The following is a 26,965-nucleotide window of genomic DNA, read 5'->3' as shown; positions in this document are numbered from 1 at the left end:
TTGTTAGAGGTGTGCCGTTGCCATGGTGAAAGAGACTAAAGTGAGTGTGTGCGCATATACAATGCGTGTATGTTTCATTTCATTTGAGTGAGTGTAATGTGGTAAAGCTGGTGAAACAGTCTAATCTAAGTCACATTATTATTATAGACAGGAGAAGGACACAGACACACACCTTTTCCTTTCCTTGCCTTGCCTTGCCTTGCCTTGCCTTGCCTTGCCTTGCCTTGCCTTGCCTTGCCTTTCCTTTCCTTGCCTTTCCAGTTGTCTCAGGATGACGGTTGGGTAGATGGTTAGAAAAAGATGGGAGAGAGATACACAGACGAGAAAGAGAGCACTCCCCTCATCCATCCAAACTCACCAAAGCATAATGAGTACCTTACCTTAGATAGATGAGTCTGTCTCACACACACACACCTTAGGAAGCTAAACTTTAGTGAGCCAGCAGATGGAAGAAAGTGAGATTATAGGAGGAAAGGAAATGAAAGGAGAGGAGGAAAAACAGATATGAAAAACAAATGGAGCAGTGAGGAAGAAGAAAATGAAAATGAGTGAGTGGCAAACAAAAGTTCAGATGAGGACAGGAAGGCAGAGCAAACATGTTGTAGCAGGAAATGAAGGTTCGTTAATGACAAGTGAAAGAAATATGGGACAAGAAAGTGTAGGTGAAGTGATTTGTTACTTAGAAACCCTAAAAAGAATATTTTCAGAAATATACGATTATCTTTCACCAGGACAGGAAATAAAGCTGTTTTTGTTTACCAACCACAGATGCTGCTTTATTCAGAGTGTCATGTGCAATCGACATTTCCATTTTTATTAAACCTACATTTCACAGGAAGGCACACTGCTGTGTCCCAGGCCTCAGGTATAGTTCGTGTTTTTTGAAATGTAGTTGTATGCGCAGATTTCACTGAAAACACGACTACCGGAAAGGGACAGGGAAGGATGTGCTCGTACCTTTTTTTCACACTGGACTGGCGTTTCCAACTGGAAAGTGAACTTTGTGTTGCTTTGTAAACTGCTCACTTTCATCAGTAACTTCAAATGTGTAATTGTGTGACTTCAGAGTTCAAAATCCCAAATGGGGCAACAGTAGAGCAGGAGCACGTACCGTGTGTCCCCTTGTTGCTTCAGTTTCCAGTCAGAAAAAGGCAGTCTAACAGGAAGATAAAGCAGCTAATATAATCTTCCAGCAACAGTGGGGAACTTATGTCGCCCCATGAGGAATTCTAAGTAATTACCAAAACACTTCTCTGTGGAACGCGTCTCGTGATCCCGCACTTGCAATGAGCATTCGTCTCGTCAAACTGCTGATCGTTCATGTTTTTCTGGCAACAGAATCAACTTCTAAAGCGTTCAGCCTTTCTTGCTTTACAACGGCTACGTAAAACATATCACTTCCTGTGTGCAGTGTGGGACTTTCACTGAGCAACAACATAACACCACCTGAAAACACAAAGAAAGCCAATAATCCACATTAGAACTAATTTGGTAATTTCTTTAAAAGTCACCCACTTCACCTTTAATGTATTGTAGACTTAAGCAGTTACATATTCCATTAAAGGAGCGTTGCAGCCTGACAATACAAGGCTACAGGATAGGTTTTCGTTTAATTAAACTCTCATATAAACCTTTTTTTTTCGAGTGGCCAAAATCAGTTTTCTGTCAGGTTCCCACTGACGGCCATGTTTTCAGTGAGACTAAGCCTCCGTCTCTCAGCACAGGAGAAACACACAACACAGTCATTGCTGACTCTGTGTCGGAACCTCCACCTGAACTATCAGTGTAAAAGCAGCCTGACTAATAAGATCAGAGGAAAATCTAATTTCAACAGGATTACAGGGACAAAAGTATTCATGTGACACGCCTTGCTTTAAAGGATAATTGTCAAGCTTTCCTGAGTCCACGCCGGTTTTCAAACAAGGGTCTTAGGGTTAGTTGGGATTAATTTACTACAATTAAAGCATCTAATGATACAGTATTTGATTGTGACATGACTAGGAAATAAATCAACACAACTGGCTGTAAGCAAGCTCTTGTTCCTCAGAGTCTGCAACCCTCGGGCTCATCCATGTATCCAGGGTGGATCATTTGCTCTGGTGATTCATGTCAACACAAACTAAGTACACAATAATACAGGCCACTAGCATCGGCTTGTGGTGACTTTAAATCTAAATGCAAATTTAAGTTGCACTGTGTGGAGTGAGATTGGGCTGGATTATGCAGTCATGACATTCGCCCACGAGCTGATACAAATACTTTAGTAACATTAAAGGGAATCATCAGATTATGCTGTAAACACTCCGTGAAGCCATCCATAAGAATGTGAACTGTTCTGTGGCCTGTTCAACCAGGCTTATATTGGACGACAACAGCTGTCAGTCACACTGATGTCCACTCATATGTGCTATACTTTATTGTCTATATTTATTTATAAATGGGAACATCATTTTCAAAATTAACATCGGAGAAGAGCTGAAACGAGCAATTGAACCCATTAACTTCTCAGGAAAAACATTTACCAACCTTATAAATCAAGTGACAAGTAGAAGCTAATTTTCTCTTCTATTAAATATGACTTCTTTTCACACCCAGCCGAGTCAAATAAAAGTGGCAAACAACAGTGTCTGCATGTGATATTAAGGGCCCCAGTTCCTGGCCTGAATTTTCACCTGGTTGAAAATGAGCATTTTTATTTATTTATTTTCCTGTGTGGAGAAAAAAAGAAAAAAAGGAAGCTATTTGAGAATATGAACTAGATCAGGGGTGTCAAACTCAACAACAGAGGGGGTTGAAATTAAATACTGTGTCCAAGTAGAGGGCCAGATGTGGTCAAATAACCATTCCGTTGTCCATTTCAATCTGTCTTGCCTGATTTCCTCCTCAATAGAACAGCACAAACAGACAAAGAGTCCTGTAGTCACATGTATCTTAGCCAACAATTCATTGTACTCAATTTTTACTACCTGTGTAAAGTTAAAAGAGAGGAAGCCAAATACAAATAACCCCCCTCTGGTTCCGGCTCTGTGTTTTCAAAGTCCACATTTAATTTATTTTACTGACGAGGTAACTTGGTACTAATCAGTGAGTCAGTGAAAAAAAAAAGCTGGATAGACATAGTATATTATCTCACGGGCCGAACACAATTGCATGGCGGGACGGATTTGGCCCGCGGGCCTCGAGTTTGACACCTGTGCTCTAGAGGCTTGAAAACTGACATTTTCCAAATAGCATATTACAGTAAATTACAGAAGTAAAGAATACAAAAAGAAAGTTAATGCAAATATACAGGATAAAAGGACAACATTACTGTGTATACAAGAGACAGTGAAACCTATATTATGAAATTGACCAAGCTTAATATTATAATAATACCTTTTTCAAAACTGAAGACAACTGTGTGTGTCACTCCATGGTGCTAGTTGTACTGTGAAGCACAAAAGCTGTAAGTGTAACTTTACGGTGAGGTTTTGCCTCTAGTTACTGCTCCTTTCCTTCTACTGTGGACTTGTAAATACTGTACATTCAGGATAAAAGGTTTCCAGCAATTAGCCAACACAGTTGTTTTTGGTGGGCGGGCAAAAGCACTATATATGATAATGTTGTGTTTGTGTCAGCTCTGCACATGATTGTTTCTCTCCTGTAAAATACATTTCGAACCAAACGGAAACATCTCTATTTCCTGATCATGGATGTTATATAAAGGGTTTGCAAGCTACGGTTTCCAGTTATCTCCTAAAACCACACATTAAATAACCAGATGGTGCAGGGCAATGCAGAATTTTTAATGCACTGCTGCTTAAAATGATGTCAACTCTAATGTCTGCAAGCAGACTTTAATTAACTAACAGTGTCGTTGAGTGGAAAATCCCTGTATGTGTGTGTTTTTCTCTTGCTGTGTGTTACTAATTGATGCACACTTGTAGCTCACAGAGGGAGAATCAGAGATATGAATTAAATAGATGCATTTCACAGCCAGTGATAGCGCCGAGAGCATTATGCAGCGCAGATTATTCCCTTTGACATCATGTGAGAGGAAACTTTAGTTTATTCTGTGTCATTCCCTTGGTTAGGTGTCTACTTCTTAATATGTTACCTATGTGTGCTTTCACACTTTTTGGATAATCTACTGTTGTTTGCCTGTGGTCTAAGAACAGCGACTAGTTCAGCTAAAAAGTCATTAAACCAGTGTGTATCCAGTGTGAAACATTAAAGAGGATATACTGGCCGAAATTGAATATACTACCCATAAGTATGTTTGTATAAGAGTTTATTGTTTTAAAATAGAAATTGCTTGGTTTTTGTAGCACTATAGAATAAGCCTTTTGTACGTACTTTAGTTAAGGGCCTTGCTTTTCACAGGCTGTCTCTGTCAATGAGTTAATTCTGTGGGGAACCCTGCAGGGGTCTCAAACTCAGGTAACCAGGGGGCTGCCACACGTTTAGTCTGGTCATGTGAAAAAAAAGTCCAACATTTGGTGAAAAAAGGGTCAGGGAGGGCGATATGATAAAACTGTATCATGATATTCCAAAAAGAATCCATCCATCCCTTTTTTTACCACTCTATCCTCCACATGAGGGTCACAGCGGGGAGCTGTGCCAATCTCAGCTGACATAGGGCGATAGGTGGTGTCTCTATCACCTACGATCAATTTAGAGTGTCCAATTCACCTAATCTGCAAATCTGGGTGTTTTTGGACCGCATGTGGGAGGAAACTGGAGAACCCACGTAAAAGTGTGACTCAGTTTACATTTGGTCCCTTAAATCTAAAATAAATATGTGAATTTTACATTGCAGTTGTAACTTTACAGTTTACACGTTTCAAGATGCATCGAGATGCATCGATAATCATTTCATATTCGAATCGTGGCCCCTGAATCGTAATCGAACCGTGAGGCACCTAAATATTTCATCTCTTTATGCTCCAGAAAACGTGTTTTCTGCTTTTGCGGGAGTTTAAGTGTTTCACTTAACTGAAAACAGACTGGAAGTTACTTTGGAAACAAACGCTGACAAAGGACAGATGAGTGAACACAACCTGCAGGCACCTGTTTGAGGAAGGTTTATTGCTGTTGTGCAGATTGAGCCTATAAGATACAGTTTAGCTTAATTTAGCTCACTGATAAATGAAGGAGCTTCTCTCCCTGTCCTTCTTCTTTTGTCACTCTAAGTGGCTATTAAAAGACACAACCAGCTGGCACAGTGAAACATGACTCTGTTAAATCTCCCTCACTTGTCTTTTATTATAAAAACCAGCGGCCGTTTCTTTGCCGTGAATTCTATTTTCTCAAACTTCCAGTCAAATATATTTTTGTCAGCATCGCATTAAAGGTTACGCTATGCAATAATTGAGGAAATAATCAAGTTCATCAGTTCATACAGGGCATTTTGAAATTCGAGCTTTAAGAGAACAGAGTTGACCGGTCGTGTCAATAACTGTGCTTGTCTTTTGAACATGTAAACACAGACTGGTCCTCACATTGGCCACCAAATCAGAGGCTCGATAACAACAAGTGACGTCACTCTCCGCGCTCTCTCATTGGTATTGTTTGCTCCCTAATATCTTGTGAGGCTGAAAGAAAGAAACACACTAAGCATCTCTACATTAGCTTACCTCACATTGCAATCCATCATTGGGACGGCCAATAAGAGAGAGTGAAATCATAAAAACACATGACATCTTAATTATGTTTTGCCTCAGAGACCTCCAATACTGAATTGCCTCATGCAGGTACGATGTGTCAATTGTATTGTGCCGATAAACTATAATTCAATGTTCTGTTAATTGAATCAGATCAGGAGAGTGGACCTGCTGTATCCAGGCTGCACACGGTGGTCCTTAATAATAAAACTGCAGTGTGCATAATATTACACCATAACTGTAACACTATGACTTAGATAACTGTCAGTCAAACAAGTGACGTCTCCTCAACAAGAACAGATAGCAGTAGTTATTCCCGTGCCGAGGCATTACCATTTGACATGTCACTTTGACTGTGAAAACATGTCTAGACTAAAGATAAATGGTTGGTAGGTGGATTTAAGGAAATTCAATTTCTGTGGAGCGATCCTTTTCACTCAGCTGTTTACTCAGTGTCTCCTGTCCTCATATCGCTTGTGCAAGTTTCCTCTCATCTTTTCATCTTTCGTCACTGTGATTTAAAGTTACAGTCACCCATGAGGACCTGTTAGAGAATTCAATTACAGAGGTTGACATGTTATAACAGCTCTGGGGTTTTTTTTTTCTGTAGGGGTTCTCTTATGTGTTGGTAGGTGGGTTTCCACCAGACATGCGAGACAGAGCGAGAACTGTTCTTGCAGATTGCTCTTGTGTAATGGCTTGATGATAAATAATGTGTTACATAACTCTTTCAGGATTAAATGTTATCAGAAGTTGCATGTTGCTTCCATATAGCTCTGTGTTTATATGTGAGTCAACCGGAGGTGCTTTAATTCCTGGTTTCTACAGAAACTTCAGGTCTGGAATTCACCTTCATTTATGTTGAAAAAAATTTAATTTTGTGTTGGATTTGACCAAACCGACCTTTTGCCACGGGAGGTTACGATTGGGAAAAAGAGAAAACTAAACAAGAAATAGCTAAGAGGCAATGGCTCCTTTGCACAGCCGCCAGTTTGACTTACATTAGCGGAAAAAACACAAAGATGGCTGTGTTCAGCTCATTAATCGCGACAGTGAACCAGCATGCACTCTGAAACTGAGGAAGCTAAATGGAACTCATCCATCGTTCGTTTGAGTATTTACAACTGTGATTTTCCTCTCGTGACCTTTCAAAATGGCTGCTTCGCAAAGAGCCCTTTGGATTCTGTTTGGCCATTTGGTGTCGTTGATTAAAGTAGTAAAACAAGTAAAAAAATAAATATTATTTCACCAAAATAATGAATGTTAAATAAATGGAGGAAAGTTCAATATTACATTCATACAGTATTTGTATATTTCAGTAGTAATATTAGTAGTGCATAACCTTTAAATAAAAACACATGCCTGATAGGTTCCAACCATATTCAAATGAGTTCACGCAATGCTAATCAAGTCAACAGCAACACTGCGCTATTTGAGATGGTTGCAACTAGGTTGACTGAAAACACAAAAAAATTCTACGGCTCCAAAAAAACCTTGTAGTTCAGCAGTGAAGCGGGCTAAATGCTTCTTTTCCCCACCCGACCGTGTGCTGCTGCTGTATACAAGCAAGCACTCCCTCAGTCAGATCTCATATTGGTTGACGGAGCCTGTTTTCAGATGAAGGACACAGCACAGAAATTCACGTGTTAAAGCAACTCACAAAAATGTAATAAAGTACAAACATACAAGTTTATAATACAATATACATTAGATTACCTCCATACATTGGAGGTAATGGTGATATATGTGTGGGAGCTATTCCACAGTCCCACCCTTGGAGAAGGAAATGACCATAGTACAACAAACCTTTTGAATTTTACAGTCTTACTGCTGTGGGAATGAAAGATCTGTCTTAGGAGAAGTCCATAAATTATGGGAAGGAATAAAAACCTGAGGTTTGATGAAATATCATGACTGTCGATTGACGAGTTTCAGAAAGTCTCTTAGGGACATTTTATTATCACAATGAAGAACCACTTGTCAGAACTGAACCCTGATACTTTGACTTATTTCTACTGTACATGCACACATTTGGACGTGATATGTGCAGCAGTTCTTTGGCTGCCGAGCTGACTGAGGCTGAGGCTGACTGAGTGGGTGATGATTGTCAGGACACCACGCTTAAGCAGCAGCTCTACTTTTGCCCAAGCTGAAACACACAGACAAAATGAGTCAGCAGGTTTTGACATTCTGGCCACATATTGGTAGACGTCATACGTCCGTCTCTGTGCTGAAAAATAAAGAAGAAGGTGTCTGTATGTTTGTTTTTGAGTATTTACCCTGTATGTTTGTGTATAAATCCCCTAGGTCTCTTGTGTTTGTGTGAGTGTGTTTGTGGCTGCAAATCCCATTTTGTTGTGGGATGAAATCAGGACTGAGCATGCCTATGATTTCACACTTTAGTTGGCACACGGACAGACTGCCCCCTCATTACCTCCAAAAACTACACTGTGTGAGTGTCTTCACATCATCAAAAGAGGGGGTTATTTATTTCTTAGCCTTCGTCCCCCCCTGGAAAGCAGCAAATTGTTGTTTTGACACCTCACTTTTTTTGTGAGCAAGAAAAAACATGTTAATTAGGACCGGGGGAAAATACGACTTCAATACGATTTGCTGTGACCACATGGGACCAAATCCACGGATAAAGCCATTGTGTGTGACGCGTAAACAGACATTGGTAATTGGTGATATCTTTGTAAATGAATAGCCTTTTCTAAAAGCGTCCTTCTGTACACTACATGAAAACATTCAGGATTTTACCATGGAGTGTTTTCATGTCGGCCACCTCAAGTGAAGACTATTCTTAAAAATGAGAAAGCACACTTAAAGAAAAAAAACCCTCTGTTTGGCAAGGTTCACAACCAGATCACCACCAGAATCAAATCATTTATTTCTAATTTCATTCAATTCAGTCTTTTTGCTGCTCACAAAATGGGACACGTAACCTCCTTGGTGGAGGTAATTAACATTTTGGTGATAATCTCTGGTTAGAAAGGCATTATATAATAGTGTGTGTAAGTGAATGGCTAAATGTGAGTCATATGATAAAGTACTTGTTGGTAAGATTATTGATAGACTGTTTTACATTAAATGAAAACTACTGCTAAAAGTGAAAGCTCAGGTTTGGTTGTACTTGATACTGATCTGTGCGCCCTGAGCCGAGAATCAACCTTAAGCTGGGGGCACAATACAATATTTCTTTTCCAGATTTTACCCACGATTCACAGTGCCAGTCTAGCACTAGCACTAGTTGAGGGACAGTCAGCATGGCTAGTTGGCACAGAAATCTCAGTGTGTGAGGGTAACCGTCCCAACCTGACCAGAGTCACAGTCAATCAGACAATGTTTTCAGCCGACTCTGGACACAATCGGGTCGTGTGGACTGATAACCGACCAAAGTGACACATGTTGCCAACAGCCAATGAAAAAGAGTAGGTGGCACACAGGAAATAAGAAGACAAGACAACAGGAAGTAGTGGTCATATCAAAACAAATGTGTACATACAGTCGGTTAGTGTGTATTTAATGACTGTGAAATTTAGGCTTGTTCTGACTTGAAACATAAATCTGTTTTTAGCAGCGGCTGGTTTGCTGGTTTGCGTAAGTATTTCAAGGACTGTTTGCTATAATACTTTGGTGTGGGAGTGGTTGGTTTACAAAGCAAGATCCCAGACTTAATCAGGCACAGATTAGATTTTTTTTTTCTTTGCCACATTTGTCAGTGAGAGCAGGTTTTTGTATCTCAGGCTGTTTCTCGGCACAAGGAGCACACACAGTGTAGTCGGCACTGACTACATGTCACTGCTAATCACTTTCGAAAAAAGCCTGAACTATCCCTTTAACTTGACCATCCAACATGAGTTTTATTCCCCAATGGCGTTAATGATGCTTTCTTGTGGCGCTAAAGGAATCACATTTGTCTTCAAAACAGCCTGGTATTTCAGAAACAAATAATTCAAAACGCAGTGTCAAGAACAGGCCCTTGTCCGTGTATGATTGATAATGCTCCTTGTGTTGCATAAAGCATGTTGCTAATGCACAGTTCACTGAGGTTTTAGTTTAGTTCCATCAATCCTCAAAACACCAAGTTTTTTCCATCTGTCTATTCAGTTTACTCTTAAAGCTCCAGTATGTAAGTTTGCTTTTCAATGTTATCCTGTCTCTGTTTGGTCTTTATAATGAGAATTGATGTCATATTATTGTATTATTATGATGTGAGCAATATTATCACACCTGACTGAGGGAGCTTTTAGGACAGGAAACATTTATCCCATTAAAAATACAAATAACGCTCCATCATTTATTTTCACAAAGACCAAACTAGGGCAGAATAAAATCAACAACAACAAAAATAAGCTTTAAATAAACATGTATTGAATGAGAAGTACTTACCTTTGCATGTTCTCCCCTTGTGTGCGTGGGTTTTCTTTGGGTTCTCCAGTTTCCTCCCACAGTCCAAAAGCGTGCAGATTTGGGGATTGGGCACATTTTGACTGTAGGTTTGAGTGTGTGAGTGAATCCCAAGGTCAGCTGGGATTGGCACCAGCGACCCTCATGTGGATAATGTGGCAGAAGATGAGTGACTGAGTGAACGACAAGCAATGGTCGTTTTTTTTGTGTGCGATGTACTGGCAGAGAAGTACCCAAAAGCACGACAGAGGCACAAGTCATTTCAAAGGAGTGTTCGGTTTACGTGATCAAAAAAAACAGACAGGGGTCAAAAATACCAGGGAGTCAGTCAAACAAATCCAAACAAACGGCAGACAGGAATACAGAGGTCAGAATACAAAACTAGAAAATGTGGGAGAGGTTGACAAAAACACCAGACAATCTGGCAGAGGTGAGCTACTATATATACAGGGCAATGGATGAGCTGCAGGAGAGAAGAAAGGGTGTGGAACAACAGGTAAATGAGCTGATTGCATAGGAGGGATCTGAAATGACAGGAGAGTTAGTGATGAGGCTTAAAAATGATCAGAAAAAAACAAAGTATTGGGAACTGTTACATTTTGTGTCTACACTGCAGGTGTGCCAACTAAAAATAACCTGTACACTCAATATTAAATACAGGAAATCGGTATATACAATGTAAAAATTAGTTCCGATGTTGTGCATCAAGTTTCTGACAACAAAAAAGTGTGAATAATTCATATTTGGCCAACTGATTAATCGGTCTGCCTTTAATACCACTTCTCATAATAACAAAAAGAAATCTTCCTTGTAGAGCCGCAGTGTTATTTGTACCTCGTACGTTCAGCTGCATCTGTGCACATACCTGTCACTGGCTCTGCTCTGCATGAAACACCATAGGTGGAAGACGTCTGTGGGAAAACTTTGACTGCATACCTCATTTTGTCATTTCGGTTAACGGAAAAAAAAATATTCCAGGAAATTATGTTTTGCACCTTTTGCGGTGAATTATGAGCACCGCCGCCGCTGAAATGCCACATGGTTCATTAATATTTGAGATGAAATGTAACATTGCAGGTTTGTGCTCCGCTTGCAGCTGACTGAGTGAATGTTACCACTTTCCCCGCACGCACACATGCACATGTGTGTTCATTATACAGTATATCTATAATGCATGCTCAGTGAAGTCAGTTTTTACCAAACTATCCATTTAGTTCCACAGTTGAACCTTTGTTACAGGTTCATGAATGAAGACTTCCTGACATTTGGAGCAGGCAGCTTAGTTAATTATGTTATTGAAGTTTTTTGCTGCTCTATTGCAGCATGTTCCTTCAAACCCTGATCAAAAAAATTGAAGAAGGTTTTTAACATTTTTACGATCGGAAGTGAGGTGAGGGCAATTTCAGTTGGGCTTCACTCTCTCGATGCCAGTTAAATCAGTTTGTTTATACAATGTGACATGTTTCTACGTTAATACTGCAGAATTAATGCAGCAGAGATGTCGGTTCTGCTTAAACAAATGTTCAAATATCAATCAATAACAAACAAAAGCAAATGAAGGAAGTCATTTAGAGGTGATAGAATGGGGGGGAACACTACTTAAAAATGTCCTTTCTCCTGTATTGTCATTGTACATTTTCGGATATTGCTTCACCACACGCAGTTACACCTGATATTAACATACATCTTACCAATTTAATGGTCTGCTTCCGAGCATTTGGCTATAATCTGAGCTGTGTGGGGGTCTGTTACAGAACTAATGTTATAGGCTGAGATAAATAAATATTTAATAGCTTTACTGGTGCACTCAATCATTGTCAATCAATAGATTTCATAATATTTAATGACATAAGAAAATGTTTCCAGTAGCTGCTTCTTCTTCCAAATGTGTTCATGACATTCCACAGTGCACCACAGATTGGTGCTGACAATCGTGTATTTCTGTTGGAAAAGGTTCCTCTTTGAGCCTAGTTATTGTTTGTCTCAGAGCGCGCTACTATGACGGACCCTTGCACATGCTAGTTACTAATAAGCAACAAAAGAACTGGAACTGTGGATTTTATTTCAGCTATTGTGTTGTGAAAGTAGAGAGGAGAGGTTAAACGGGACGGGATCAGAACCACGGACAGCGCTTGTTCAACGTGCTGAAAAGTGAGCAGAGGAGCTGGTTAATGTTGCTGTGGTGCTGAAATGACCGCTGAACATGTCACACAGGATGTCAGCTCCCAGTGGTTAAGGTGTCATGCTCAGCAGGATGGTGGATTTGCAAATGCCCGCACAGATTAGTCATAGAATCTTGGCACTGCATGTTTACAAAGATGGTAAATAGCCTCATTCCGGTTTGCCGGCTGTCCTTTTGCATCCGGTTTAAAACCAAAATAGATTTTGTGTTGGTGTGAGGTGATTGCATATACATCAGCAATCGTCGGTTCATATGCCGACGGTTGCCAATTGGAAAATCTTTCTATATCACTCATCTCCAGATGAGTCCACATCAAGATTCTATCTTGCTATCCAATCACAGTCTTCCCCCGCTTACGCCGCCTCCCATACTATGGACTCCTTTTTGCTTTTTCGAAACAGGGGAAGAAGTCGTCTATATGACAAGCGGAAAAACCTATGAAAGCTGAGGAGAGTGCACAGTTTTGTCACCACTTTCACATGAGCTGTGCTAACCACCAACGAACCACCAGCAGAGGCGCGTCAGAGACTCGTTGCATTTAAACTTCTGTTCATTGTGGTCACAGTGCGTCACTGACCACCAGTGGTTTGACAACCCGTCCTTAATGCTTCTCCGGTGTATTTTACATCTGTAAATCACTAAAAGTGCATTTTAATGCCAGGTGTAAAGGGGCCCGGTGTGTTTTAAGTAATTATGGTAATTATAGGGTTCTGTTGGTCTTCAGGCTGGTTCTCACAAACTAGATTCTCGTGTCACACTGGTGACTTAAACAGATTCTTAATGCCTTTTTGTTCCGAGCTCGGAGCCAGTCAGCTCCTCCGGCTCATCTTGATTGATGATACTTGAGAGTCAGAAGATGTGAAGGACAACAAGAAGTTCGTAGGACAAACAAAAGCCAAAAGAAAGATAAGAATTTGCTGTAAAACCGTTAAAAATATCTGCCTGAGCCTGATCTCTACTGTTTTGTCACCTTCTCTCAGTGCGATGTGATGATTGTTAAATTATAAGTGCAGTGCAGTTGCTGAGGTTGAAGTGGGTCTTCTGGGAGCTATAATTATTGGAATATCAATTTAGAGTGTACTGGAAAAATGAAGGAGGCTTTTAAATGGACAACAGAGAGATTTCTAATGGCTTTGAGTGGGCAGGAAGGAGAAGAAGACTTGGAGTGTGTGTGTGTGTGTGCGACGTCTCTCTTCCAGTTTATTAATATTTAAATGTGCATGCACCTCTTTTTTGGCTTTTTGTGCCTTGTCTCCTCTTCTCTTATATGTGTATCTGGTGTGGTTTCCTCATTTATCATCAGCACCCACACACTGTCTACTGGGTGTCTAATGATACACACACACACACACACACACAGGTTCACGTTGCTATCCTGCATAAATTCCTTTCATTAGGACAGCCTAACCATGTTGTTACCCCTGACCTAAACTATAACCAGTCAATGGCCAACCCTATCCTTTACTTAACTACAATTCACATATTAGCCGAAGCTTAACCAGTTCCTCAGAAATTAGGTTCTTCCTCATTTTGGTCCCCATGAGGTCAGTGTTTCCTAAGGGGGTCCCAAATACACGTACACACTAGTGGGGTGGTGAGTCTCAGGTGGAGGGCTTAAGAAAATGCAAGATAGATGGACAAAAGGAGGAAAATAAGAATGAAATGTAAGTGAATAAATGTGTGGGGGACAGTGAGTATAAAATATGTGAGAGAGAGAGAGTGAGAGAACAGGAAATGAGAAAATGAGAGAAAATCATAGGAAGGTTGTTTCTCAAAAGATTGATAACTGCATTTCTTTATTATAGCAGAGTACATTCTTCCTTTTTCACTTTTCTTTTTATACTGTGTTTATATTTTTCGGCTTTTTTCCCCTTTTCCCTCTGTCTCACTGCCACTGCTAATGCATTTTAGGAGCCGGAGTGGGAGCTTGTGCGTGTCAGCCGTCAATGTAATAACACATGATCGATGCAGGAAAAGAGATTCCTGCCACAATAAGCAGGACAGTCACAGTGCAGAAAAGATTCATGGTGTCATTTTTACCCGATGCTGCTGGGAAAACATAAAGAAGAAAAGAAAAGAGGGCTGCCTTTACTTGACTTTGCTTACTTGCTGTCTAATGTCCTTTGTTCTCTCGTGTCTTCACCAATTTCTTTAACTGTTTCTCATAATTACTGGAGGTTTTTTTTTCTCTCTCCTACATTAAACTTTAAATAAAACCATTGTGCTGCTCACGTTGCTAAGTCAAGTGATGCAGAGATATTAGTCCTGATTAGCTCTTGTTAAAAATGTTATGGCACCACTAATAAACTATAGACATGTGAAGGTCATTAGCTATTTAATTGATCACGTTTATCAGTTGTAAATTGAGAGAACACTGAGAGTAATGATGGCTGTCATTCCTCTTTTCATCATCATCGTATCGTTTCTTTTTTTTAATCAGTCGTGTAGGTCAGAGAGTCACACTGGAGAGATCTCTGCACTTGTTGGTGGAGGTTATGTGGAAATAAGTCAAATAGAAAAATAACAATTTAATCTATATCCCAAAATAGCGCTGAAAACAATGAATGGTTTCCACATTGGAATCAAGTTAGGATCAAGTTTTATTTTTAATGATCCTTGAAAATAAAAATGCAATACATAAATGTTGGAACAATTCATATAATTAATTTCTCCTCATATTTTGATGGTGACGCTCCATCTTGTTTTAAATCTATTATTGTACATATATTGAACTGAAGCTTGACTTAAATAATTATATCTCAAAGAAAATATCACAATATTAGATAATGTGTCCAAATCTTTTGGCTGGAACGGATAAATCGAAATTGTTTGCAAAGGATTACTTTCATTTATTTATTGATTTTACTTGTATTGACCTACAAATGTAGAAAACATTATAAAGAACAAGTAATACAAATAAGAGTATATCCAAACTAAAATAGCCAATAACCATACAATTAATAGTACAATAATTTAAAATTAATTTAAATAAATTGACCTATATATTTAGAAAATAAAAATACATTTGAAGAAAGACATTTCTGTGTTTCTCTCTTCAGCATTTCAAAGCAGAGAATAACAAAAAATAATTTAAAGTCGCATTTTATAGTGTGATAAACTCAGAACAAACTCTTTTTATTAACTTTTTAGTAAAAAATAAGCATAGAATCACATAGAGATCTAACAATAATGGATAAATAATAAATAGCTATATGCAATTTGTAGAAGATTGGACACAACAATGAATATATGAGACTTGTGAAGTCCCTTTCAAGGTAACCAGAGCTGCTTCACAGAACACAACAGAAAATATACAAAGGACAGAAAATAATTGTTGGAATTGAAAATATTAAATTGTGGTTCAAATGTCCTTGTAGTGTATAAATAGTGTATCACTCTATAACAAGTATAACTGTTCTTACTCCCTGCACTAGCACTGGTACAACATATGTGTATATATATATATATACATGGAAATGTATTCAACTTATAGGTTTCCACAGTTTTTGTTTCAGGTGAACATTTTATCAACATTTCCCAAACTGTGCTGCCGGCTCTGCCTGGAACCAGCTGCAATTTGATCTACACTTGTAAAACTTCAACTTTTTTGTGAATTTGAATCAGTTTTCTTGCAGCTACTACTGCTGATATTCTTTTTTTTTTTGTTGGAAAATTCTCCTTCACAGGCTGCTGTGGAAAGCCTGTAGCACTTTCCAGGTTCAAGTGCCTGCTGCCATTTAATCCTGATAAAGAACAACCTCATGTGGATTAACTGTTATCTACACATTTAACACAGAGCAGGTTCACGTCTCCTTAATCCAGCTGCTCTGATGTTGTTTGGACCAGGGGTTCTCTCGTCTTTTTGTGGCCAGAAGGAGCTTTTCCATGCGATCACTTCATAATCCTAAAGCATATTCTCACTTATTTGTATTCTAAAACTTTTCGACCTAAATAATTCAGACCAGTGTTGAGCATGTAATTATTTTAATTGTAATGCTATGTACATTTTTCAAAACACTGGAACTTCAGCACATCTGGACTCATTTTGAGAGCATTTCTCCTCCAAGGAATCTATTGTTAATTGGCATCTACCAAGTGCACTTAATCCATAAGTTTGACACAGTATTGTTTTATGATCTATTTCAATTATGTAATATTTAATTTTAGTCCAAATTTAAGTACCCTGCCGACAAAACGCAGATTGTAGAAACAGATGTTGTTCAATAAATGTGTTATTATGAAGCTTTATATTTTATTATCATGTCTATCGACCATCGGCTGCACTGATTTTTAAAGATTAATGTCGTCCTTGGTAAAACTCACTCAACCTCTGTGTATGTTATTGAACTTTGATTACCAAGTTACCGGTTTAAGTCTTACTCTCAGTAATTGTTTTAACTTGGGAAAATGTAGCATCCCTGGCTTATTAATGGTCAGGCTTCTTTACTGATGGTTCAGAATTCTTTATTGAAAAATGTATTCACTCCAAACATGCCATGCCACTGAACACACCATAAGAGCTGGTGAAAAGACAAAAGAATAAATAAATACAAGTTTTTACTCACATGAACATTGGAAACATCTCCCTTTAACTCTTCTATAGCCCTTTTATTTCAGGCAGCCTCTACTGGAGTGCTAAATGGACAATATTTCCAACTAAACGTGTATATTTTAGTAAACAACACTTTAATATGGGACTATTGCAATAAAATGTGTAAAACAAAACTGTTTCTTGATTAATTGTGCATATAAACCAACTGTAATAACTTCAAATTCGTTTCCTTGTAAAAGAGTTAACTCAAATAACTCAAACATAGGATAATGCTAATGAAGTGATGCTACTGGCATAACACTCATAAGTATTAACTGAGATTAAAAACAACTCAAAAGCCTTAATTGGCATTGTGTTCTCGTTTTTTTACCTGTACAATAAACCCAATAAAAATACACAATAAACAGCCTGTGATTGCCTTTGTACATTTTGTATAAATGGCCACACATGTTCCAAGCTCAGTCTCCCTTCAGTCATGAAACCTCCCAGAAGATTGAATATTCCCTCATCTTTTGTCCTGTTTGTCCCTGAGGTCCCTGAAGCTAAGTTTGAGAACCACTGCTTTGGACCAGTGAAGACCATTGTGTTGAGTTCAATGAAGATTTTTTGGAAATATTTGTACTAACATCTTGACAATTGTGTGTATTTCAGACGGGGAAATCACCTGTGGATGATTTGTTCTCAGACCTGTGTGATGGGCGACGTCTGCTGGAGTTGCTGGAGGGGCTGACAGGACAAGCACTGGTACAAATGCACACACACACACACACACACACACACACGCAAGCAGTTAATGCCTAAGCCTAACTTTAATCGAACCACAATTCAGATCTTTGCCCTAAACTTACCCAAAAGTAACAATACACACACACATATCCACAGAGAAACAGGTGCCAGGCGTATACCATATTTGTATGTGAATATCTACTTCTACATATTTTCTAATAAAAGATATTTTATTAAATATATTTATTTAAATAATATTAAATAATTTAACTATGTAAAAGCGAAAGATACAATACGCAATACTTGCACCACTAGTCATTGCAGTTGAACAGCAGCTACCATGGCAGTTAATGATGGTAAGCTATCTATACCAGTTGATCACCAATTGAAACAGATATGTAGCATAATGTATGTGTCAAGTTACTTAGGTCTTGTTTAGACTGCAGCCCAAATCAGATTTTTAAGTATATCCAGATTGTATCTAGCTTGATTTAGTTTTGGCATTCTGAAGAGCCAAAAAAACAAATGAGATCAAAGCTGATTCAAACCACATACAGAGGTGGTTTCGATTGGGATTCTGGTTATATTTTTACAGATCAGTTTCAATCTGAATGTCTGGGTCGCTCTGATAATATTTCAAAGTGTCTTCCCTGGGGATTCCACTGAATGCGTATCTGTCGCGTAGCGCCTCTGTCGAGGGCATCAGAAGCGACGCGCATCCACTTTAGTCAATGTAGAAAATATGTGAGTGTTCTATTTTTGCTGCATGACGGAACACTGAAGCGTAGTGTTCCGTTTAGCAGAATTCAACATGGCAGGGTCAGGAAGTCAAACACGGATACAACATTAAGTATCCGTTTTTGTTTGTTTGTTTGTTTCAGAATAAAAGTGTTGACACCATATCATATGTACGCACATGCAGTCCTCACAGCGTGACTTGAAGGACAACAACAACAATGATGTAGTTCCGTAAGTTAATTGGAGACAATCGTCACAGTGCATGGAGACAATAGTTTAAAAATCAGAAGAACGTTCGCACCGCAGTTTTTTTGGTTTGGACTTCTTATTTTTCTGGGGCGTGGCCTGTAACTATAGAAATCCATGTGGAAGACAAGACTATATTATGTCAATATGGACACATGCAGATCGGATCTGATCGCTTTAATTTATAATGTAAACAGTTGGTCAGGAAGATCAGATTCTGATTGGAAATGCTTACAAATCCAATGTGGGCTGGAGTCTTAACAAGGCCTTAGAAGAGCCCGGAAGCTCTCCAAAGCAGAAATACCAGACTAGTATTGACCCTGGTCTTATCTCTCCTCATGTGAAGCCTTTATAACCAGAGAACAAGCTCTATCTGAAAGTAAAACTAGAGAGCTGCTTTGAAAGGCATTCTGCCATTGTTGTTCTTCTTCTTACTACTCATCTGCAAGCCAAGTGGCTTTGTACCGCCTGTGTTTGCTGTTGCATTGGAAAAGTAGAAACTGTGAATTCATAGTTGTCACACGAGAAGTCATGTACTGGATGTCCTGAATAAAGGGTAAACAAACTAATGTGATTGCAGCATATATACAGAATATGCAGGGCTGAGCATTTCCAACCTGTCCTCATATGCACATGTGGGACCAAAACAGTAGCCAAAACAGAGTCTGGACAACAACACAGAAAATGAATGTGAAGTCACATCAGTGCTCTGCACTAATTATATTTGTTTTCTGATATATTGTAAGGCTGAATGTTGCACACTGGACCTTTTAAAGAAGCCGATGGTCCTAGCACTATTTTACATCTAAATTGTTTGTGTTGTTAGTTTCCGCTTGAAAATGTGAAACATGGAGAGACTCAAGATAGCGGCCACTTTAAAGCAAGAGCCTAGCCCGTAGTACATTTGAAAGGGATATTTCAAGCTACAAAAAGACAAGCAATGTTTATTTAAAACTAATTTTACACACTGACTGGACCTTATCATCCAAAATAATCACATTCCTCAACATGTTAGAATAGCGAAAAGTGTTAGAATAGCTTTAGAATAGTGAAAAGCCACCTTTCAAACTTAAATGAGACCATGCAAATAATATACAGAAAAATAGCTGCAAAGAGCAGCATGCTGACACATTCTCACACACATACACATATATATGTACATGTATATATATATATATATCTCAACACATCCCAGTGTTTTATTTTACCCTCCAGCTCAGCATCCTCAACCTTGTTTGTTGCACTCTGTTCCTCTGTCTTCCCTCATCCTTCTGATTTTTTTATCTCTTTTTTAATCTCCCTCAGTCTTTCTCTTCATCTCGCCATGACCTTTCCTCCATCCATGTCCATTGTTTCAGTCTCTCCGCAATTCTACCTCAAGGAGAGGCATCATCCTCTTTGTTTTTTTGTCAGATTCAGTTGCCTTATTGCACACAGTCACACAGTCACACACACACAGGCAGAGAGTTTTATTTTATTGTATTGTGTCCGTTTACAGCGGTAATGGATGCCTCTGAGCAAAGTCTGTTTATGCCACAACAGGTCTTTCTGTCTTGCTCTCTTTGTGTGTGTGTTTGTGTGTGCGTGTGTGTGTTCAGGTGAGGTTGGAGAGAGGATTCACTCGAGTTCACTCACTCAACAATGTCAACCGTGCTCTGCAGATCCTGCAGAAGAACAATGTGAGTATGCACACAATCTCTGACACAAACAATTCCCTTACGTTCTCATCAGTGGTGATTGCTCGTCAAATATGCGTTGCATTTACATTTCAATACTAAACCTGTGCTAGAACACGATTAGAATGCGCCACTAGTTCGTTCAGAATCAGCTGTTTATTCCAGATGACGGATCGTCTTACGTGATTTTCGTATTCCTGTAGCAGCCTCTGCATTAAAGAAGCTCAGCTTCAACTGTTCTCTATGGGACGGCACAGGATAGTTTTTTTGTCACAGCGGTTTACTGGACGGAGATTGGACAAACGTGGGAAAAACATCACTTCCACAGAAGCTCAGCTTCAACAACAGTGCATGGGGAAGTGGGCGGGTCCTGACCCTGGGCTTCTGCATGGCGATTAGAGGAACTTTCTGTTAGGCGGAACCAGTTTTTGATTGACAGTGTTGCAGAAACATACACGACAGCGGAGCCTTTTCTGCCTTAGTCCTGTGTGGATATTGCAAGGGAAGTGTGTAGACAAATAGCTGGTCATTGAGTGTTATTTGCTCGGTGTTATAGCCCATTTTCATTTGTACATATGCACTGTAAATAAAAACACTATTATAGCATTTCAGTTTTACATAATTATTGTGCAATCTAGTTGTTCGTATGTAGAATTTATCTACGAATAACTGGGCCTGAAATGAGCTTCCCCTGTTTCAAAGACCAGCAACCACCACTGATTCTCATGTATGTATAAAAGTACTTATGGTTAAAGTCAGCAAACTTTGAGGAACTTAAGTTAAAGTCACCATCCAAAGAAATCAAGGCATTAACCTCAACCCCTGTCACTGGTCAAAAACTGTAAACTGTATAATGACATTTGTCTGTCTGCATGTCCCTCCCACAGGTTGAACTTGTGAATATTGGAGCAGGAGACATCGTTGATGGTAATCACAAACTGATTCTCGGGCTTATCTGGAGCATCATTCTCCACTGGCAGGTGTGTTTATGTATGTGTGTGTCAGCATGCTGCTCTCTACAACTATTACTTTATTATTTCATATTTCATATATCCAAAGTTAGATTTGACATGTTTACCTCAAAGACTCATCAATTAGACTACAATTCCAATATAGTACATTCAGTTGAGTCCATTTAAAGGGCCATACCAATATTAATACTGACTAAAATGACTGCACTCATGTTATTGAGAAGATCCGTTACAAGACATGTTTTTAAGGAGGTATTTCAGGCCTTTTGAAGAGTGTCCCCTTGAGATAAAAACACTGATTCTGTGTTTGATGTGGGAGAGTGGGTGGTTTACAAGCTTAAGTTTCCATTTAGAAAAGGCCTTTTACCAGGAGGATAAAGCAGTGAGTGTGGACTCTACAGTAATCTGCAAACCTTGCATTCCTTTTCATACCTTAACCTCTGCACTGTAGAGTGCTGGGTTAGTCAGGCATCCACCATCATAACTCTGGAGAAGAAAAAAAGCATCCAGTGGCCACATTAGTGTGAGTGCAAAAACAGCACTACAACTTTCCTTTAATGTTTTTCTTTTCATTATGTCTCTACGTCTCCTGGGCTAGCCCCGCCACCCCCACCCTCGCTGCCTTTCATCTCTCGGCCTAAGCCTTCACGACTGGCCACTCTCGCCCCGAAAACTGTATTTAAAGTTCAGAATGTTATTCATGAAGGAGTCCTCCTTTAAACTATATGTAAAACCAGTGATTTCAACAGCATACATAACAAATACATTTTTGTATTTTACTCCACATTAAGTTCAATTGAGACTCATGTCTCAATAACACTAGTTTTGACATTGACTTAATGACACGATTAATAGAAAAGCTTGGTTCAATAATGAGGTTCTTGTGTTGGCTAAATGATTGTGGGTTGAAAGTGTGTGTGTGTGTGTGTGTGTGTGTGTGAGGGTGCAGATACAGCACTCTTTGTCAGAGCTCCCCTCCAATTAATGTGGAAATGCATGCGGTGACCTACTCCTAAATGAGTGCCTTTTTTTCTTTTTTTACCTGGCAGGCCTCATTCAATAATAAGTGCATGCATGCTGGTATCTGTGTGTGTGTGTGTGTATGTGAGTGAGTCATCTTGCTGGGAATTCGCCCCGACAACAAATTAGTTTGAACTCTTTCTCTCGGTTCAGTGTTGATTTGTTGACTAGTTTTAAAGTTCTGAACTTTGCCAACACTGGTTATACTGCTTGACTGCATGTGTGTGTTTTGGTACTTCTACTTTAGGATCTTTGCTGGCATAAACAGTGACCTTGTCAGGACCAGTAGTCCTCATGGAGACAAAAATCTCATCCTAATGAGGCAGAACCTCTTTTTGAGCTAAGATGTGTTCGGTTAAGGTTTGGGGTAATGCTTTGGGAAGGCTGTCCAAATGAATGGGAGTCAATGAGAGTCCTCAAAAGGATAGCTGCACAAACCTGTTTGTGTGTAGAGGCTGGATTGTTGGCAGTTGTGAGTGACAGTTTTAGAGCAGTTGTTCAGGGCTCGAAGGGGAAGACAGTGAGAGAGCTGTTATACTTTTCACTGCCCAACTGTGCATTATTTATGCACATCTTAGCCTCACCTTTCTATTCACACACACAAGCACATCATGCACACGCACACACACAAATTTGCGCAGCTTTCCGTTTTAGGGCACTGGACAGAGTTCCATTAATTTGTACAGCCCAAACAAAGAGTTTTCCCGAACCCTAACCATTAACCGCAATTCTAATCTTAGGCCTAAACATAACCACTTTCTCAGAAATAAGGTTCTGCCTCATTAGGACCAGCTTTTGGTCTCTTGACAAGGTCAATGTTTATGCCTCTAAACGTCCTAAGGACATTACAAAAAAAGAATGCACAAACAGGTTTGAACAGCTGTTCAGTCTTGTGCCACATATAAATCTGTATTGTATTATTAGTTACATTCAAAGTGAAGCTTGAGATCATCATCAATGTGTTTATTTCTAAATGTATAAATAACTCATTTTTCTCTTTTCCGTGTGTGTGTGCAGGTAAAGGATGTGATGAAGGATGTGATGGCGGGCCTACAGCAGACCAACAGTGAGAAGATTCTGTTGAGTTGGGTTCGTCAGAACACACGCCAGTATCCTCAGGTACTTGTTTCCTTTCCTATTTGTTCAGTCTTAGTCGCTGTCTCTGTTGTTCAAAGATTGTCATGAAGTTATGGTTTTGGTGGTGTTTCACATCTTGGAGTCATGCCATCAGATGATTATCATTTTAAAGCAGGAGCATAAAATTATAAGACTTGACACTTGGTCCTAAATAATATGTTTACAGGGAAAAAGATCGTATTAATTTGAAATGTCAGTGGTAGGGATGTTTATTATGTTTGCTAATGTTTGATTTTATATAGTTTCTTTGGGTGTTGATGTGTTTTCTACTATATCAAAGCCATAAGCTAACAGCAAAGCATATGTCACCTTTTAAATTACATTCTGCTGTTATTCTATCTGCTTTAGTTGCAAAAGTATGTTTTTTTTATTTTCAGAACTGAAAACAATGGTTTATTTGCTGAATTTCATACAGATTGACTCTAATTTATACTGTATTTCCTTGAACCCTTGTCTCATTTTTATGTGCTCCTGCTCAAAATGACATGCCCAAAATTAATTGACTATAAATCCTCACCTACAAGGTCTATAGTATTTATAACCTTGGTCTCCTCGAACCCACTATGCAACTGTGTAAATGTGGGTCAGAGGAAATGTTGATGGAACACACACCCAAAAAAGATTTTATTTCAGCCTCACAAATATGTATGTTTTTTAGTGAATACCTCCTAAATAATCATGCAGAGAACATCAGTCACCAATGTAACAACCCAAAGCATAGCATCCGAACATTATCTGTATCTGGGACGAATGTTATGCTAATTAAGTAAAGCAGAGTACGGAGTTTTAGTAGAGAAATGTTCAGGTGGAATCTCAAATTACTTCAATTTGAACTAAAATAGTTTAATTTATCAGCAAAACACATTTATTTTGACTTTTATATTGCAAGGCTGAGTACTTTTTGTGCATACTTCACTGTGTTGTTGGGACTAGTTGTTTCATAGTGGACTGGGAAGTAGTTCCCGGGGAGGGTTTTCTTTTATTGGGAGAAGGCTGTTTGTCTTGCGGAGTGATACACCTGTTGTTATGGAGAGGAGTTCAGCTAGCAAGGAGCGCAAGAGTTTTGCTAGTGGGTTAGCCACCCTGTTTTGTTTTCCCTGGGGACACCTCAACCTTGGGGTTAGCTGTTGCTGCTCCTCCTCGTTATTCTCCACCGTCCAGTTACACCACAACATCACAATATCATAAGTAAGTAACTATTTGATCTAAATAAAAAAAAGAGTTCCAAAGAAATCAGCTGTGTTAGCCTCTAGTATCAGTAAATCAGGGCTGCCAACTTGTGAGAAAACCTTGGAGTGAGACTAATATTTTATGCATCCCGAGCTAATAATGCATTATAATCTACTAATAATACTATATTTAGTTGTAAATATTCATTAATACTTTATACAACAATAATAATAATCTCCTATGTGGTGAGCAGAATTTGCATAAACATGCAAAGGTGGAAACAGCCAAGGGACACTGTAGTAGCTGGAAGAAGCTTTTTCCAATTCTAATGTGGGGTAGTTTGTCCATATTGACAGAACTCCATGTCCTGGACAGGGCGTCCCCGGAGAGGGGAAGAGGTTTTAAAAGTTGTCTGCTTCAGTTTTCTTAGCTGCAATCTTTAAATGTATATTCTTTATTTTGTTGTCAGGGAGAACAACTAACCAAGAGGTTATTTGCTGAGCTCTTACATACTTATATTATATTTAAAAGAAAATCCATTTCAACGCATGACACTCTGTCATTGTACATATGAAAAGCTCGGAGTTAAAATGTATTTTTAATCCAATAAAAAATACTCCATAGTATTTGAATAAGGGTGTCTCAAAAGTGCTTGTAACACTGCATTCATATGGCTGCCTTGCTATAACCATTATTTCTGTCCTCAGGTCAACGTTGTTAACTTCTCCAGTAGCTGGAATGATGGATTGGCCTTCAACGCCCTCATCCACAGCCACAGGTAGTGTGCAGCAAAGTGTTTGTGTGTGTGGTAGAGATAGAAATAGAAGTAAAATAAAGCACTAGTCAGAGACGAGGAGTGGATAGATGGGAAAATGTGAGCGGCCTACAGAGGAAGAAAAATAATTTGAATATTAAGCTGGCCCTTAATTATATTTTAGATATACTCAAATGTGTAAAATGATCCAATTAAAGTCAGAGAAAGACAGAATATGAGATAGTGGCTGCTAAATTAAGCCTGAAATTGTCTTTATTTAAACGTGATCAGCTGGAGTCTGGACTTCAGTGAGTTGAACTGTTCATGTTAACGCATGAAAGAATCTCAATTTTTTTTGACAGCCATGTCTTTGATATAATTCAAACATCCCATGAGCCTCTTTGTTCACAGTAAAAGCCAGTAATTTAACCCTCATGCAGTTTGAAGCACTTGACAAACCTCTGCGTGATTAAATGTAACTGCCAGTGCTGTGTTTACTGCAGGTAGAAGCCTTTTTAATTCATTTTAGACACTAAATGAATTGAAGAATATCCTGAGGTGATCCACAAAAGCCTTAATATTAATCAGTACAATTTTAAATTTCATTTTAAAATCAGTTCTAAATGGATATGGAGTGTAAAAAAACTGATGTAAGATTTGATTTCTTAGTTAAAAGCCTGGCAGCTGACTGCTGTCAATTGCTTCCTGATTCAGGCATTTCAAAAGTCTAGGATGAAATGAAACAATATAAAATCTCATCTGTCTCTCTCTCTAAAAGTAAAAAATGGTTGGATTTTGGAAATATTTCATGAAATGTATTAAAAGAAAAACTCTTCCCAGCCCCCAGGACCAGCATTCACAACATTCTAATACTACAAAAAAAGGTTTATTTCCACACAAGCGATAAAAAGAAATTATCTTCAGGTTAAACCCAGGGCAAGAAAACAACATAGAAAATTGTCAATATTCTCCAAAGAATCTTACACAGCTTAAGTGAAAAATAAAACACATCTAACTCCCTAAAATACCCAAAGCAGGAGGAATAATATTTGAAATGAGATGTTAGCAATTCATACCTCCACTTTGGTGCTATTGCCAAGTGATTATTAGTCTAGTCACAGAAATATGGTTGTTAATCTCAGAAATACTCACAAAACAAAAACAACGCTAGAACTAGCCTTTTTCTTCTTCTTCACTTTCACACATGTTCACGATGATAGGTTTGTGTGTTGTGCAGCACAGCAGACTGTGTTATTAAAGTGCAATATTCTATAAAAAGCTTTATTATGCTCCAAGCCAAGAGCATTATGTTTACTGACAGGGAAAGAGTGCCGCGTACATTTGAAATCAATCACACACAAGATTAAATTGAGGGTTGGCACTTAAAAGATCTACTTTCCTCTGATAACTGAGGAAATGACTGGTGAACTGCAGTGTATGTACAGTATGGTTGCTGACTTCCAGTAACCTAGTTCCAGAAATAAACCTGACTGCATCAGCTGCAGTGAGTAATTTACATAGTATTTCATTTTAGGACAATTTAACTACTTTCTCTATATTAAAACACATGAAACTTTATATTACTTAAATATCAGGCCTTAATTCTTCAGTTCACATGTGATAAAGCTTTTCCTATGAGTCTGAGATCATCAACCAGGGACATGATCCAGCAAAACCATGGTGTCTTTAGTGTGTCTGTATGAATTAAAATGTAGACGCAGTGTAAACATGCTCCGTTTTG

General features: G+C 38.8%; 1 protein-coding gene across 2 annotated transcripts in view; it reads left to right on the top strand.

The window, feature by feature from the left end:
* The window catches only part of dmd (dystrophin), a 236,270-nt gene that overhangs the window by 76,434 nt on the left and 132,871 nt on the right, over nt 1–26,965 (top strand). For both annotated transcript variants that reach the window (XM_044019373.1, XM_044019372.1), the window contains exons 3-7: nt 17,438–17,530; nt 20,095–20,175; nt 21,060–21,152; nt 23,181–23,282; nt 25,178–25,248. In XM_044019373.1, coding sequence (XP_043875308.1) covers nt 17,438–17,530; nt 20,095–20,175; nt 21,060–21,152; nt 23,181–23,282; nt 25,178–25,248 — 440 coding nt within the window. The remainder of the gene's footprint in view (nt 1–17,437; nt 17,531–20,094; nt 20,176–21,059; nt 21,153–23,180; nt 23,283–25,177; nt 25,249–26,965) is intronic.

This window comes from Solea senegalensis, linkage group LG2 (genome assembly GCF_019176455.1).
Source record: "Solea senegalensis isolate Sse05_10M linkage group LG2, IFAPA_SoseM_1, whole genome shotgun sequence".
Taxonomy (NCBI): Eukaryota; Metazoa; Chordata; class Actinopteri; order Pleuronectiformes; family Soleidae; genus Solea; species Solea senegalensis.
This window is presented reverse-complemented; position numbering and strand designations above follow the sequence as displayed.